The sequence below is a fragment of the Coregonus clupeaformis genome, chromosome 16 (assembly GCF_020615455.1).
Source record: "Coregonus clupeaformis isolate EN_2021a chromosome 16, ASM2061545v1, whole genome shotgun sequence".
In the NCBI taxonomy this organism is placed as follows: Eukaryota; Metazoa; Chordata; class Actinopteri; order Salmoniformes; family Salmonidae; genus Coregonus; species Coregonus clupeaformis.
Window position 1 is genome coordinate 40,906,516 of NC_059207.1, and position 15,918 is coordinate 40,922,433.

Genomic DNA, 15,918 nt, shown 5'->3' on the forward strand with positions numbered 1-15,918 from the left:
GGTGAACTGCTATTTTGAAGGGACAGGAAGTGTTGGCTGTTTATTTGGCCAATGACAGGCATTCCACATTTAACCCCACCCATATGTGAAAATCAAAATATCAAGTTGTTTTTGGTTTATAAGCAAAAACGAGATTAAAAACAAACAAAAAACTTTTCAGTTTTAAAATGTGTATCCAAAAACAAAATAACTGTCCGTTTTCTCATTCCGTGTTGCTCGGTTTAGCGTAGAAAGGGAATTATCCGCACGAACACGGACCATGGGATCACGTGGTGTAAATCTGGTCCGCCTGAGTTATTGAACGGAGAATCCGTAGTGAAACAGTGGGTGCGGAGCGCACAAATAGCCCATCAAATTGAGTTTCGCACATCTTATTATTCACAACGGTTTTTCTAGGAATTATGTTATTTTATTCGAGCGATGATTATGGATATAGCGCAAACTCATTTCTAAAAAGATTTTAATTAATTTCTAATACGACGAGGCATACATTTAACAAGGTACGTTTTTTTTTTATTGAACATAGAATTGGATAGAAGTCCAAGAGTTTGTATTTGCATTTGGAGTGTTTTAACTATTTAATGAATAGACTAATAAAACATTTTGTTAGACAATGTAAGTTTATACAACAGTTAGTGCTGGTGCAATCAAAATTATTTTCGGCCAGGAATACAGACACGGGACATTAGCCTATGCAAAGTTTACAGTGCCTTCAGAAAGTATTCACACCCCTTGACTTTTTCCACATTTTGTTATGTTCAGACTTTGTGTCACTGGCCTTCACACAATATCCCATAATGTCAAAGTGGAATTATGTTATTTGACTTTTTTTTAAAACATTAATTAAAAATGAAAAGTTGAAATGTCTTAAGTCAATAAGTATTCAACCCCTTTATTATGGCAAGCCGAAATAAGTTCAGGAGTAAAGATTTACTTAACAAGGTAATTACATAATATGTTGCATGGACTCACTCTGTGTGCAATAATAGTGTTTAACATGATTTTTGAATGACTACCTAATTTCTGTACCCCACACATACAATTATCTGTAAGGTCCCTCAGTCGAGCAGTGAATTTCAAACACAGATTCAACCACAAAGACCAGGGAGGTTTTCTAATGCCTCGCAAAGAAGGGAACCTATTGGTAGATGGGTAAAAATAAATAAAAGCAGACATTCAATATCCCTTTGAGCGTGGTGAAGTTATTAATTACACTTTGGATGGTGTATCAATATACTCGGTCACTACAACAATACAGGCATCTTTCCTAACTCAGTTACCGGAGAGAAAGGAAACAGCACTGGGATTTCACCATGAGGCCAAAAGTGACTTTAAAACAGTTACAGAGTTTAATGGCTGTGATAGGAGAAAACTGAGGATGGCAGAGTTTAACAGCTGTGATAGGAGAAAACTGAGGATGGATCAACAACATTGTAGTTACATTTTAGTAATTTTGCAGACACTCTTATCCAGAGTGAATTACAGGAGAAATTAGGGTTAAGTGCCTTGCTTAAGGGACATCAACAGATTTTTCACCTAGCCGGCTCAGGGATTAGAACCAGCAACCTTTCAGTTACTAGCACAATGCTCTTACCCACTAAGCTACCTGCCGCCCTAGTTCCTCTGCAATACTAACCTAAATGACAGAGTGAAAAGAAGGAAGCCTGTACATAATACAAATATTCCAAAATATGCATCCTGTTTGCAATAAGGCACTAAAGTAAGCCTGCTAAATATGTGACAAATAAATTAACTTAATGCCGTGAAAATAAAGCGTTATGTTTGGGGCAAATCCAAAACAACACATCACTGAGTACCACTCTTCATATGTTCAAGAATGGTGGTGGCTGCATCATGTTATGGGTATGCCTGGTTCAGTCTGCTTTCCAACAGACACTGGGAGACAAATTCACCTTTCAGCAGGACAATAACCTAAAACAGAAGGCCAAATATACACAGGAGTTGCTTACATTTTAGTCATTTAGCAGACGCTCTTATCCAGAGCAACTTACAGTTAGTGAGTGCATACATTATTATTATTATTATTTTCATACTGGCCCCCCGTGGGAATCGAACCCACAACCCTGGTGTTGCAAACACCATGCTCTACCAACTGAGCTACATCCCTGGGAAATAAAAATGAATTTAACATTATGGACTATACGTGAACTATTCATACCCCTCAAGTGCTATCAAAGAGGACAACTGAAATACCCTGTTATTACCTAGTTTTTGACTGCTGTTATAAGGTGACTGAGACAGGGTCACACATGCAGTCACATTGAGATGTCACTTCTAATCCAGTTGTAACCTCTATATTGAAGGTACCACTTTGCATCTTCCCTGGTCCTTTTGTGACCGTGTGATGGTGAACATAATTTCGCCTTTTCCTATCACAACTGCATTATAGGCTTTTTGCAATGCAAAGGGGTTGTCCTACAGTATACGAGGCTATGGCTATCAGATCTGTCACTGTTGGGTTACATGTGCTCAAAGACTGACACTATTTGCAACAGCAACCTCTGTGCCTCATACTGTATGTGTGTGATAAACTTAAAACAGTATGGAAACTGACACAGTAACTGAGATCGGTCTGAAAAAACCTCAGTCCCACCTAAATGGAAATGTTTCTGAGAGCAAAGGCCTTTCAGTTCCGTCACAGCTGCTATCTCCTGAAACCATGAGTAACCTCAGAAAACATCATTGGCTTCACTGTGGGAATTCTCCATAAACATGATCAGAGTTCTGTATGAAAGGAGTTTGGAAACCTCTTCACGCTCACATTTAATTCCAGGGGAATTCAGCGTGGCGCAGTGACCTCAGTTGATTGACAAATTAGACCTTGTTTAAAACAATTGTCATTTCAAGTGTAGATTATGCTTGCTGTATTTACTACTTCATTTATTATTATTTTTATTTTTCTTGAGCATGACGACACCCTTCTCTAACAAAATTTGAATGCTTCATTTGGTGTCCTCAAGACTCCTTTCTCCTTATCAGGCAGGGGTTGGGTGATCTCAGGGGGACATATAGAAAGTTCCAGTCCCTGAAGCATCCGACTGTTTCCTCTCTCTGGTACAGCTGACATTTAACTGTCACTGGGATGGTAGCTCCATAACACCACTGTGTCATCATGACACTGATTATATTTCCTCTGGCCCTGGTTTACAGTTTAGTGACTGTTGTTAATGGTGAAAAGGAGGATTGGTGGAAAGTCAGTTATCATGTGTTAACATGACCCCTGCAGTTGGCCAGGGTGTGTAATGTAGTCAGTATACTGTGATCCGTAGTCAGATGTCAGTGCTCACTATTGCAGATCAAATATTAATGATGATGACCAGCAGTTGTATGGGGAATGCAGTACACTTATTATTTTACTTGCTACATTGGAAATCCCAGAGTATCATGGCAGACAATACATTGCCATTTATTGTTTGACTTCAAATGTGGTTAATATTTGATGGAAAGTATCTTATTCACTGGTATTTTATGTCATGTCATTTCTGCATTTAGCATTTCCACTTTATTTACTCTTTCTTCCCTTTATCAGCATCAGTATGGCGCTCATGTGATCACTTCCTGGTTCAGTCTCAGCGCCATCTGAGTTTCACAGTGCTGAATCTTGCAACAGTGAGGGGAAGGACTTGAGAGGAGAGGGCCAGACAGGACAGCAGATACCATAACAGAAAGGAGACAGTCGTGCCCTATATGTTAAGTGAGGAGAATGCCTTAGCGTTTGGACTGCTTCTCTGATCACCAACTGTGTGGGACTTCTAAGAGGCTTCAAGGTGAAGTGGTCTCTGTGTGGAGAGCTCAGCCATAATCCCAGGCAGCGAGATAAACCCTACAGAGTAAGCGCACTGCTGCCTGGCTGCAGCTATGGACTTTGATGAGAGTGGTCCTCCCTCCTCCTCAGTGACCCCGCTGCTCTTCTCACCATGCTGAACGATGCTGCCTCTGTCATCTACATTGTGCTGGAGCTGCTGATAGCCATACTGTCCGTGCTGGGCAATGTGCTGGTCTGCTGGGCCGTCTGTCTTAACAGCAACCTGCAGAGCATCACCAACTTCTTTTTGGTGTCCCTGGCAGTGGCAGACATTGCTGTGGGAGTGCTGGGTATTCCCTTCGCCATCGTCATCAGCACGGGCTTCTGCTCCAACTTCTATGGCTGCCTCTTCATCGCTTGCTTTGTGCTGGTGCTCACCCAGAGCTCCATCTTCAGCCTGCTGGCCATTGCCATAGACCGCTACATCGCTATCAAGATACCCCTCAGGTCAGTTCAAAATTGTATGAACATAACAGAGAGTGTGCTAACCATTTTAAACATATTGCTGCTGTCGTGCTGCTTTCCTCTCCCATATACAGAGAAAGAGGTTAGACCAAGGGTGGGAAAACTACTTTATTGGGGAAATTATTATTTTAGTTTTTTTTTAAAGTCTACACTTGAATGTCTAAAACTAGCTAGAAAATATGTAGAAATGAGAATGCACCTATATATTTTAAAATAACTGCCCTTTTTCTGGCCCGCAAATTGATTTGGACTAACAAATTGGTCCCCAAAAAATTGGAGCGGCCCTCGGTTGAATTTTGAAATCCTTATGTGGCCCTCGAGCCAAAAAGTTTCCCACCCCTGGGTTAGACGTTAGGCTTTTCAAAGATTTAAATCTACCCTTTGAGGTTGTATAGGGTTTTTGATTGATTTGCATACCCAGGTTGCAGGTACATTGTATGCTTCATGCCAGTAGCACATTGCTACATTTTAAAAAGTAAATCTTAAAATCTGTGTGAGATATTTTCAGAATAGAGCAGCAGAGGACCGTGCTATTTTTAAATGAACTTTAGATTTATTTACCAAATGGCTAGTTGAGCTTTTGATTTCCTCAGTGGAACCAGATATAGTCTCCCAGGAGGCCATCTCACCCAGGACCAGTTAACTGTAATCTCCTCTTACTAATAGTTTATACAGACCATGACCCCTATTCACAACTATAAGCATGTAAAAATAAAACAGCTGTTCAGACCACTCATTTATTTTCCTAGATAAACAAATATAAATTACATTATGCCCTAAAATGTATTAATAATCAGTAATTACTTATACACTTTCTGGAAAGTATGTATAGACTGATGCTCACACACTCTCTCAACCTCACTCATACTAGCATATTTGATAGTGTGCATTACCTAAAAACAACATGCCCATCACTCCCTTTTTTTATTGCGTCCAAGATTGTTGTTCTGTTGTGTCCCTGGGATGTGTTAAGGGCGTTTGTGCATGTCTGTGTTGCTGCACGGGGTGAGGGGGGGGGGTTGCTGTTTTCTCACAGCTAACCTTTGAACTTCAACGTCTCGAGAATGTGACAGAAACGGCCCAAAAGATCAGCTGCTCTCCCACACTGACCGACAGACACTCGAAATAGACTTCCCTTCCAAATACTGACATTTTGTTTTTAAGTCTCTCTTTATAACTTAGACAAGAGTTTTTCCCATAAAAAGACAGTGTGTCTAACCACGTTTCCATCCAACCATTTCATGCAGATGAATTAGCTGACACATGAAACAAGTCACAACCGGGCTGATTAAATGCTGGTACAATTTTATATATCCCGACAGACAATTTGTTCATTCGACATGGTGGGATCTTTTTGTGTCTGTAAAATTAATTATACAAGAAAGCGGTGAAAACGCCTTTATGCGCAAATATTGATATGATAACCATCATATCGAAGTAAACTTAGAGTCACGCGATGATACACTATATATACAAAGGTATGTGGACACCCCTTCAAATTAGTGGATTTGGCTATTTCAGCCACACCCGTTGCTGACAGGTGTATAAAATCGAGCACACAGCCATGCAATCTCCATAGACAAACATTAGCAGTAGAATGGCCTTACTGAAGAGCTCAGTGACTGTCAACATGGCACCGTCATAGGATGCCACCTTTCCAACAAGTCAGTTCGTCAAATTTCTGCCTTGCTAGAGCTGTCCCGGTCAATTGTAAGTGCTGTTATTGTGAAGTGGAAACGTCTAGGAGCAACAACAGCTCACAGACCGGGACCGCAGAGTGCTGAAGCGCATATCGCGTATCGAGTAAAAATCGTCTGTCCTCGGTTGCAACACTCACTACCCAGTTCCAAACTGCCTCTGGAAGCAACGTCAGCACAATAACTGTTCATCGGGAGCTTCATGAAATGGGTTTCCATGGCCGAGCAGCCGCACACAAGCCAAAGATCACCATGCGCAATGCCAATCGTTGCCTGGAGTGGTGTAAAGCTCTCCGCCGTTGGACTCTGGACCAATGAAAACACGTTCTCTCGAGTGATGAATCATGCTTTACCATCTGGCAGTCCGACGGACGAATCTGGGTTTGGCGGATGCCAGGAAAACGCTACCTGCCCAAATGCATAGTGCCAACTGTAAAGTTTGGTGGAGGAGAAATAATGGTCTGGGGCTGATTTCATGGTTCGGGCTAGGCCCCTTAGTTCCAGTGAAGGGAAATCTTAACGCTACTGCATACAATTACATTCTAGACGATTCTGTACTTCCAACTTTGTGGGAACAGTTTTGGGAAGGCCCTTTCCTGTTTCAGTATGACAATGCCCCCGTGCACAAAACGAGGTCCTTACAGAAATGGTTTGTCGAGATTGGTGTGGAAGAACTTGACTGGCCTGCATAGAGCCCTGACCTCAACCCCATCAAACACCTTTGGGATGAATTGGAACGTCGACTGCGAGCCAGGCCTAATCGCCCAACATCAGTGCCAACCTCACTAATGCTCTTGTGGCTGAATGGAAGCAAGTCCCCGCAGCAATCTTCCAACATCTAGTGAAAAGCCTTCCCAGAAGAGTGGAGGCTGTTATAGCAGCAAAGGGACACCAACTCCATATTAATGCCAATGATTTTGGAATTAGACGAGCAGGTGTCCACATAGTTTTGGTCATGTAGTGTATGTTGCGTGGTCCTCCCACTACGACTCAGGAAACCATGCAGTTTATTAGGCTACAGATGAAATAAATGATGATGAACTTCGCAGGGTGGTGAATGTTAAAGGTGATGAGCTTGATGCTCCTCTCCAATAAATATCAAGGGTCTTATTCTGGTGACATGATGATCGATGCTTGGCTGCCATTTGACAAATACAAATAATATTGCTCTTATCCATAATAATCTCATAATGTAGGTAGCCTACCTGCTGTATCTGTGAGCTGTTGGCTAGAGTACATATGCCAATACCAGAGTGAGCACATTTGCTATATAACGCAACAGTTTTTGTGACAAAACCATCAGTAGATTTAAAAATGCGATGGAAACCCATTTAACTTCTAATTTTCATTCGGTACATGGGAATTTAAGGGCAAAAGTTATTTTCATGTGCACCACGTCATCACGCACAACCTTTTATCTGCAAAAAGTATGTTTAATGGAAACATCTCTGGTGGGAAAATGCGCTTATTGTTTAATGCAGAGTTTAGAATATTCACATGAAAATTGGTCGCAAATTGGATGGAAACCTAGATAATGATATGCCTGCTATTATAATGTGTATTATCTAACTCACTATCCCTTAACCTCTGGGGGAATCTAACCCTCCAGAGAGACAACTTATCCTCCTCCAGCCAAGAGAGCCCATCATTTGTCTTACTGACAGAGTCCATATCTTTATTATTCCCACAGGTACAATAGCCTGGTGACAGGCCAGCGTGCCAAGGGGATCATTGCCGTCTGCTGGGTGCTGTCCATCATCATCGGCCTGACCCCAATGCTGGGCTGGAATAAGTTCACTGAGCGCCCCAACAGCACCTGCCCCCCAGGCCTGATGGAGTGCCTGTTTGAGGAGGTGGTGGTCATGGACTACATGGTCTATTTTAACTTCTTTGCCTGTGTGCTGATGCCTCTGCTGCTCATGCTGGTCATCTACCTGCGGATCTTCATGGCAGCTCGGCATCAGCTGAAGCTCATAGAACTGAAGGCTGTCCACGGGGGGAAGTCCCACTCCACCCTGCAGAAGGAGATCCATGCGGCCAAGTCGCTGGCCATCATCGTGGGCCTGTTTGCCATCTGCTGGCTACCGCTGCACATCATCAACTGCTTCACACTGTTCTGCCCTCAGTGTACCCGCCCGCCCCTCTGGATCATATACGTTGCCATCATCCTCTCTCACGGCAACTCGGTGGTCAACCCCTTCATCTACGCATACCGCATCCAGGAGTTCCGCCACACCTTCCAGAGGGTCATCCGCCGCCATGTCCTGGGCCGCCGGGAGCTGTTTGACAGCGATGGCAGCACCCGCACCTCCACCCACAACAGCATCAGCGACTCAGTAAGGGTTAAGGCCAACGGCCTCCGCTTCAACCTCTACACCGAGCACAGCAGCAGTAGCTGTGAGAGCTCCCACCCGTCATAGCCATATCAAACCTGCAGGGGGCATTCTGAAGCCAGCGCCCATTCACAACCACCCTCTTACCGTGATTAGCTCCCACAATCAAAGGGAAAGCCCCCCTGTGCCACAGCCTCTCAGACAGACACATACACACCCTTTATGTCATCCCCTGCAGTATGGGGACCAGCAGCAGCAGTCTCCTAAAGGACCGGAGGTGGAAGAGATAAAGGACAGGCAGGATCTCTCCCTTGTCCAGGTCAAATCACTGTTCTATAAACATAAAACCTGCTTCACTGAGCTCATCAGACAGCTACAAAGGATCTTTATCACCTGGCCTTTGGTGTGAAATTACTGTGGATGCGCAAATTTTTTGGAGTCAGCTTAGAGTAAATTACTGGGCAGGCAGGATCACAAGCTGAGGATCAGAGTTTGGTTGTATCCCATGCTATCCAGATGGCCTAATTCCACATACTTGGAGGCATTCTATCGCCAGGGATTGTAACCGTGGTCCTGAATGAGTACGAGCCGAGGACCTACACAAAGGCAGGCATACAAAGCCTACTGTACATTCACCATGCGGAAGAGAACAACTTATTTTGGGGGCATGAACAATTGTATTTAAATTAGTTTTAGTTATTTATGGAAGAAACGTTAATGTGACTCGAATGGTTAAATGTGATTCTGTTTACGATGTTTATTCTCTTGGTCTGTGACGTGTGAGTGGTGCTTAAATCTGAATCCTCACAATTTACTTTTGCTCTTTGATAACCGGTGAGGTTTTAATAAATTACCTTTATGATTATTCATGTGTATTTGGGGATGGCAAGGATGTTCCAAGTTTGTGATAAGGGGACAGTACTACTGCATTGATTTAGCATGTTTGTGCACCATACAGATGGACGTTCAGGTTTATGATCTTGCAAATGTATGAATGCTCAAAAAATGATCAGCGTGTTTTTAAATTATAATGGTTTTAAACTATTTTGAGGAATATCTATACTACTCTGCACTTTCTCTACTTTGCAGTTCTTCCAACTTGTCTAACTGTCAGTAGCACACACCAAAACTGTTGTGCTGATCATTGAGATTACACAGACAATTAAATGGTAAAAATAATTAATCAATGACATAGAGCTTACATTATTCACTGAATATACTCTCAAGTATTACATAGCTATGGCATTCTCTGCATTCTCACATTTTCGAACGCTATACAGGACACAATACCTCCTGTTTGAAAATAAATATTTGTATGTTATTGTCATCTCTAAGTGTATCTGTTTGCTTTTCCATGTTGCACTGTTTACGCATTACAATTACTGTACAGCTTTCCCAACCATCAATCAATAAGTGCAGAGAAGCTCCAGAGGCAGGCTGGCTGGTGACTCTGGGGAGGGGGCAGACCAGACCAGACGGGCCCTCTATGGGATTTATGTCCCCTATCACAAGCTGTGAGATCCTCTGATTTCTCCAGCTTTCCCAGCTTTTATCCAAATTCCCTGATGATTCCAGGTTACAGGGTTACAGGGCATTCTCCTTTTGATATTCTCTCAGGGCCTTCCTGAAATGACATTTTTGTGTTTTTTAAAGATGCTTCCAGCCTAGTTCACTGGTGTTTTCTGCACAACAAAATATTGTCTCTCTCCCCCTTTCTGACATTACTAAATCAGACTTCAACAACTCACCCTTTTAGCTGTGACCATTCTGGCCAATATATCTCTCTCTCACCACTTACCTGTTTTGCAGTGTCATCCTCACCCAAATGTATTTTTAGTCCAGTGTTACTGTACTAACCTCTACTGCTGATATACGAAAAAGTATGAACATGTATGCACTCACTACTGTAAGTCGCTCTGGATAAGAGTGTCGGCTAAATGACTAAAATGTTATGTAAAATGATATACCTGTGACTGTCCTAAGTGTCCTGGGGGGTTATGTTACAGACAGATAGTTTCCTTTCTGTCATGACTCAGTGATGACCAGTGGTCCTGATACTGTACATGGTTTGCTGTACATTTGGCCATGAGAAATGGTGCTCACTGAACAAGGCTAATCTAATTCTCTCACTAAGTGGCTCTATAGTGTCTCATTCATATAGGTCATACACAGTCTTGTTTTCAATCCCAGTTAGTGGTCGGCTGACAATAAACCCCCTAAGTCATCCCCCACAGTATAGCTGTCAGACCACAGTGTTCAACAAGTAGCAGTAAAAGCTCTGTCTGTGTATTGACTCCATGGATACAAACAAGAACAGTCCCTTCACATAAAAGGCTTCCTGTCTTCTCTTCTTTTGAAAGGAAAGGAGAGAAGAGTGGGTGTCAGAGGGGTTATCAACCATGGGGGAATGTGCTTAGATAAGTGCTGTCCCTGCAACAATTCAAAACTGTTTACATGTCTGGTTAAAATTCCAAACGGATAACTTACCCTGTCAACTGTTGGTTTGCTCAGAGCAACTGCAGAAGCCATTCACAATGGCCTCTCCCTCAGTGCCAAAGCTTTGTCACTAAGTATGATTGTAGTCAACAACATTGATTTAACACCCCCTATTGTGGCACTGTGTGCTTAGCCCAAACTCATTACTTATTTTGGCTCTATGGAAGAGGCCAGTGCTTCAGCTGCTTGTAGCGACATTACAGGAGGGGGCTATAGAGGTCTGGTGAAGCATTTTGTATAGAGAGAAGGTGAAATGTTTGTCACAGTGCAGTTTGGAGGTAAGTAAAAGATGGTGCTATATCATCATCATGATTTGATTGGGCATAATTCCATAATCTCTGTGGAGGCCAACAGCTGACCTGTAATTAAATGTATGACATACAGTAATGGAAAGCTTTGTTGATATAAACGGATCATATGAGAGTAAAAACTTTAAGAAAATCATTGTGGGGATTTAGATGTGACAATCAGGTTACTTTAATGAAGTATGATGTTATAGACAGAGGATATGTACAAAAAGACTTATCTTTTATTACTTTGAAAGAGGCCCAAACAGAATTGTTTAACCTGAACTGCAGGATGATAAACTTCATCCACAGTTTGAAGGAGAGGTGTCATCTGGATCCTCAAGGTACTGTCCTGTACTTCTCCCATAGAGCAGAATAATTTACAGTTGAACTTCTGATATGTTTAATCAAATATCACATTCCTAATTCAACCTGATAGTGTGGTTACAGTATGAAAGCGTGATACAAACAGTCCTGGATATACATTAAACAGTACATTGTAGTGTGAGGTTGTATGTACAGTTGAAGTCGGAAGTTTACATACACTTAGGTTGGAGTCATTAAAACTTGTTTTTCAACCACTTCACACATTTCCTGTTAACAAACTATAGTTTTGGCAAGTCGGTTAGGACATCTACTTTGTGCATGACACAAGTAATGTTTCCAACTATTGTTTACAGACAGATTATTTCACTTATAATTCACTGTATCACAATTCCGGTGGGTCAGAAGTTTACATACACTAAGTTGACTGTGCCTTTAAACAGCTTGGAAAATTCCAGAAAATGATGTCATGGCTTTAGAAGCTTCTGATAGGCTAATTGACATCATTTGAGTCAATTGGAGGTGTACCTGTGGATGTATTTCAAGGCCTACCTTCAAACTCAGTGCCTCTTTGCTTGACATCATGGGAAAATCAAAAGAAATCAGCCAAGACCTCAGAAAATAAATTGTAGACCTCCACAAGTCTGGTTCATCCTTGGGAGCAATTTCCAAACACCTGAAGGTACCACGTTCATCTGTACAAACAATAGTACGCAAGTATAAACACCATGGGACCACGCAGCCGTCATACCGCTCAGGAAGGAGACGTGTTCTGTCTCCTAGAGATGAACGTACTTTGGTGCGAAAAGTGCAAATCAATCCCAGAACAACAGCAAAGGACCTTGTGAAGATGCTGGAGGAAACAGGTACAAAAGTATCTATATCCACAGTAAAACGAGTCCTATATCGACATAACCTGAAAGGCCGCTCAGCAAGAAAGAAGCCACTGCTCCAAAACCACCATAAAAAAGACAGACTACGGTTTACAACTGCACATGGGGACAAAGATCGTACTTTTTGGAGAAATGTCCTCTGGTCTGATGAAACAGAAATAGAACTGTTTGGCCATAATGACCATCGTTATGTTTGGAGGAAAAAGGGGAAGGCTTGCAAGTTGAAGAACACCATCCCAAACGTGAAGCACGGGGGTGGCAGCATCATGCTGTGGGGGTGCTTTGCTGCAGGAGGGACTGGTGCACTTCACAAAATAGATGGCATCATGAGGAAGGAAAATTATGTGGATATATTGAAGCAACATCTCAAGACATCAGTCAGGAAGTTAAAGCTTGGTTGCAAATGGGTCTTCCATTTTGTATAGAGAGAAGGTGAAATGTTTGTCACAGTGCAGTTTGGAGGTAAGTAAAAGATGGTGCTATATCATCATCATGATTTGATTGGGCATAATTCCATAATCTCTGTGGAGGCCAACAGCTGACCTGTAATTAAATGTATGACATACAGTAATGGAAAGCTTTGTTGATATAAACGGATCATATGAGAGTAAAAACTTTAAGAAAATCATTGTGGGGATTTAGATGTGACAATCAGGTTACTTTAATGAAGTATGATGTTATAGACAGAGGATATGTACAAAAAGACTTATCTTTTATTACTTTGAAAGAGGCCCAAACAGAATTGTTTAACCTGAACTGCAGGATGATAAACTTCATCCACAGTTTGAAGGAGAGGTGTCATCTGGATCCTCAAGGTACTGTCCTGTACTTCTCCCATAGAGCAGAATAATTTACAGTTGAACTTCTGATATGTTTAATCAAATATCACATTCCTAATTCAACCTGATAGTGTGGTTACAGTATGAAAGCGTGATACAAACAGTCCTGGATATACATTAAACAGTACATTGTAGTGTGAGGTTGTATGTACAGTTGAAGTCGGAAGTTTACATACACTTAGGTTGGAGTCATTAAAACTTGTTTTTCAACCACTTCACACATTTCCTGTTAACAAACTATAGTTTTGGCAAGTCGGTTAGGACATCTACTTTGTGCATGACACAAGTAATGTTTCCAACTATTGTTTACAGACAGATTATTTCACTTATAATTCACTGTATCACAATTCCGGTGGGTCAGAAGTTTACATACACTAAGTTGACTGTGCCTTTAAACAGCTTGGAAAATTCCAGAAAATGATGTCATGGCTTTAGAAGCTTCTGATAGGCTAATTGACATCATTTGAGTCAATTGGAGGTGTACCTGTGGATGTATTTCAAGGCCTACCTTCAAACTCAGTGCCTCTTTGCTTGACATCATGGGAAAATCAAAAGAAATCAGCCAAGACCTCAGAAAATAAATTGTAGACCTCCACAAGTCTGGTTCATCCTTGGGAGCAATTTCCAAACACCTGAAGGTACCACGTTCATCTGTACAAACAATAGTACGCAAGTATAAACACCATGGGACCACGCAGCCGTCATACCGCTCAGGAAGGAGACGTGTTCTGTCTCCTAGAGATGAACGTACTTTGGTGCGAAAAGTGCAAATCAATCCCAGAACAACAGCAAAGGACCTTGTGAAGATGCTGGAGGAAACAGGTACAAAAGTATCTATATCCACAGTAAAACGAGTCCTATATCGACATAACCTGAAAGGCCGCTCAGCAAGAAAGAAGCCACTGCTCCAAAACCACCATAAAAAAGACAGACTACGGTTTACAACTGCACATGGGGACAAAGATCGTACTTTTTGGAGAAATGTCCTCTGGTCTGATGAAACAGAAATAGAACTGTTTGGCCATAATGACCATCGTTATGTTTGGAGGAAAAAGGGGAAGGCTTGCAAGTTGAAGAACACCATCCCAAACGTGAAGCACGGGGGTGGCAGCATCATGCTGTGGGGGTGCTTTGCTGCAGGAGGGACTGGTGCACTTCACAAAATAGATGGCATCATGAGGAAGGAAAATTATGTGGATATATTGAAGCAACATCTCAAGACATCAGTCAGGAAGTTAAAGCTTGGTTGCAAATGGGTCTTCCAAATGGACAATGACCCCAAGCATACTTCCAAAGTTGTGGCAAAATGGCTTAAGGACAACAAAGTCAAGGTATTGGAGTGGCCATCACAAAGCCCTGACCTCAATCCTATAGAAAATGTGTGGGCAGAACTGAAAAAGCATGTGCGAGCAAGGAGGCCTGTGGAAGGCTACCTGAAACGTTTGACCCAAGTTACACAATTTAATGGCAATGCTACCAAATACTAATTGAGTGTATGTAAACTTCTGACCCACTAGGAATATAATGAAATAAATAAAAGCTGAAATAAATCATTCTCTCTACTATTATTCTGACATTTCACATTCTTAAAATAAAGTGGTGATCCTAACTGACGTAAAACAGGGAATTTTTACTAGGATTAAATGTCAGGAATTGTGAAAAACTGAGTTTAAATGTATTTGGCTAAGGTGTATGTAAACTTCCGACTTTAACTGTATATGGTAACTCTGTCAATGACTGGAAATGATAGAAACAGTCTGCCAGATTGTTTCCTGACTGGGTAAATGCCATAAGTGAATATGTAATAGACAGAGAGAGCCCAGTGTAAAGGTCACATTGAAGATGTACTCTGCAGACTGTGTGGACCTGATGGACAGGACAGGGGAGCTAGTGAACCTGAGTGACAAGGAGGAGAGCATGGAGCAGGCCAGCAGTCTGATGAAGAAGAGGCACAGCTACATTCTCATACGCATCTGCAGTGAGTCTCTCCAAATATGATGAAGGCACTAAGCTACACATGTCCATATTAAAAATCCCATGGGATCAAAGAGTGGTTTCTCACATTGCTTGCCCTACTAATATGTTATAGATAGGTTCGTTAGCATGGCTGCAATAAATGTTGTTATTACTAAAGATATTTTACAGTAATGAAACTGATTCACTTTAATTTACTTCATATTTTGCCCCCAGGAGTTGACGGGACTGAAGGGCAGAAGTATGTGCCACTCCTAAATGACCTGGGCAAGAGCCATCCTGAGTTAGCAGGTAATGACAAAAACACATTCATCCACAGCACAGGCAAATGTGCACTACTGAAACCACTGCATGAGTCTGTTCAGTTGGAGCTGAGCATGGTCTGAAGTGGTTCTTTGTGGCCTCCTAATGGTACAGACTGGAGTTATACCTGTAATATGACTCTCTTGCCTAGTTACTGTACATGTGCAGTGCACTTGCCTTGAGCAAAACCACATCAAGCCTGATTTAAGACTGCATGAAAAGGTGTGGCTAATATGTACGTTTGTATGTACTGTCTGCACCCTTGTTACTTTTGTACCATTTGTCTACCTCAGAGGTCTTGAAGAAGCTGTCCAACCCCTGTAAGGAGCGGGACAGAAAGAGTGGTCCGTCAAGGAAAGGCTCTGTTAACAAGACCTGGAGCAAGGCCACCGCTGGAAACAAGAAGAGCCATTCTGGAAAACTTTGACTATGATGAGAGGAGATGAGGAAAGGTGAACATGATGGCTCAAACAGGTGCCAT

The 15,918-nt window shown here is 42.0% G+C and overlaps 2 protein-coding genes across 3 annotated transcripts; both read left to right on the forward strand.

Moving 5' to 3' along the window:
- Positions 1–341: 341 nt before the first annotated feature.
- adora2aa (adenosine A2a receptor a) lies at positions 342–9,598 on the forward strand. Its single transcript, XM_041899968.2, has 3 exons — positions 342–500; positions 3,551–4,273; positions 7,679–9,598. Exons 2-3 carry the CDS (start codon positions 3,939–3,941, stop codon positions 8,406–8,408), a joined length of 1,065 nt encoding a protein of 354 aa, XP_041755902.1. The 5' UTR covers positions 342–500; positions 3,551–3,938; the 3' UTR covers positions 8,409–9,598.
- Positions 9,599–10,994: 1,396 nt separating this feature from the next.
- LOC121584133 (uncharacterized protein C22orf15-like) lies at positions 10,995–15,898 on the forward strand. Of its 2 annotated transcripts, none has more exons than XM_041899967.2 (4): positions 10,995–11,095; positions 15,016–15,138; positions 15,351–15,425; positions 15,731–15,898. In XM_041899967.2, the coding sequence occupies exons 1-4, from the start codon at positions 11,071–11,073 to the stop codon at positions 15,862–15,864; spliced, it is 357 nt and encodes a 118-aa protein (XP_041755901.2). In that variant the 5' UTR covers positions 10,995–11,070; the 3' UTR covers positions 15,865–15,898. The 2 variants fall into 2 exon arrangements, with proteins under 2 accessions (XP_041755901.2, XP_045081858.1); XM_045225923.1 differs by lacking the exon at positions 10,995–11,095 and adding an exon at positions 13,059–13,136.
- The last annotated feature ends 20 nt before the right edge of the window (positions 15,899–15,918 follow it).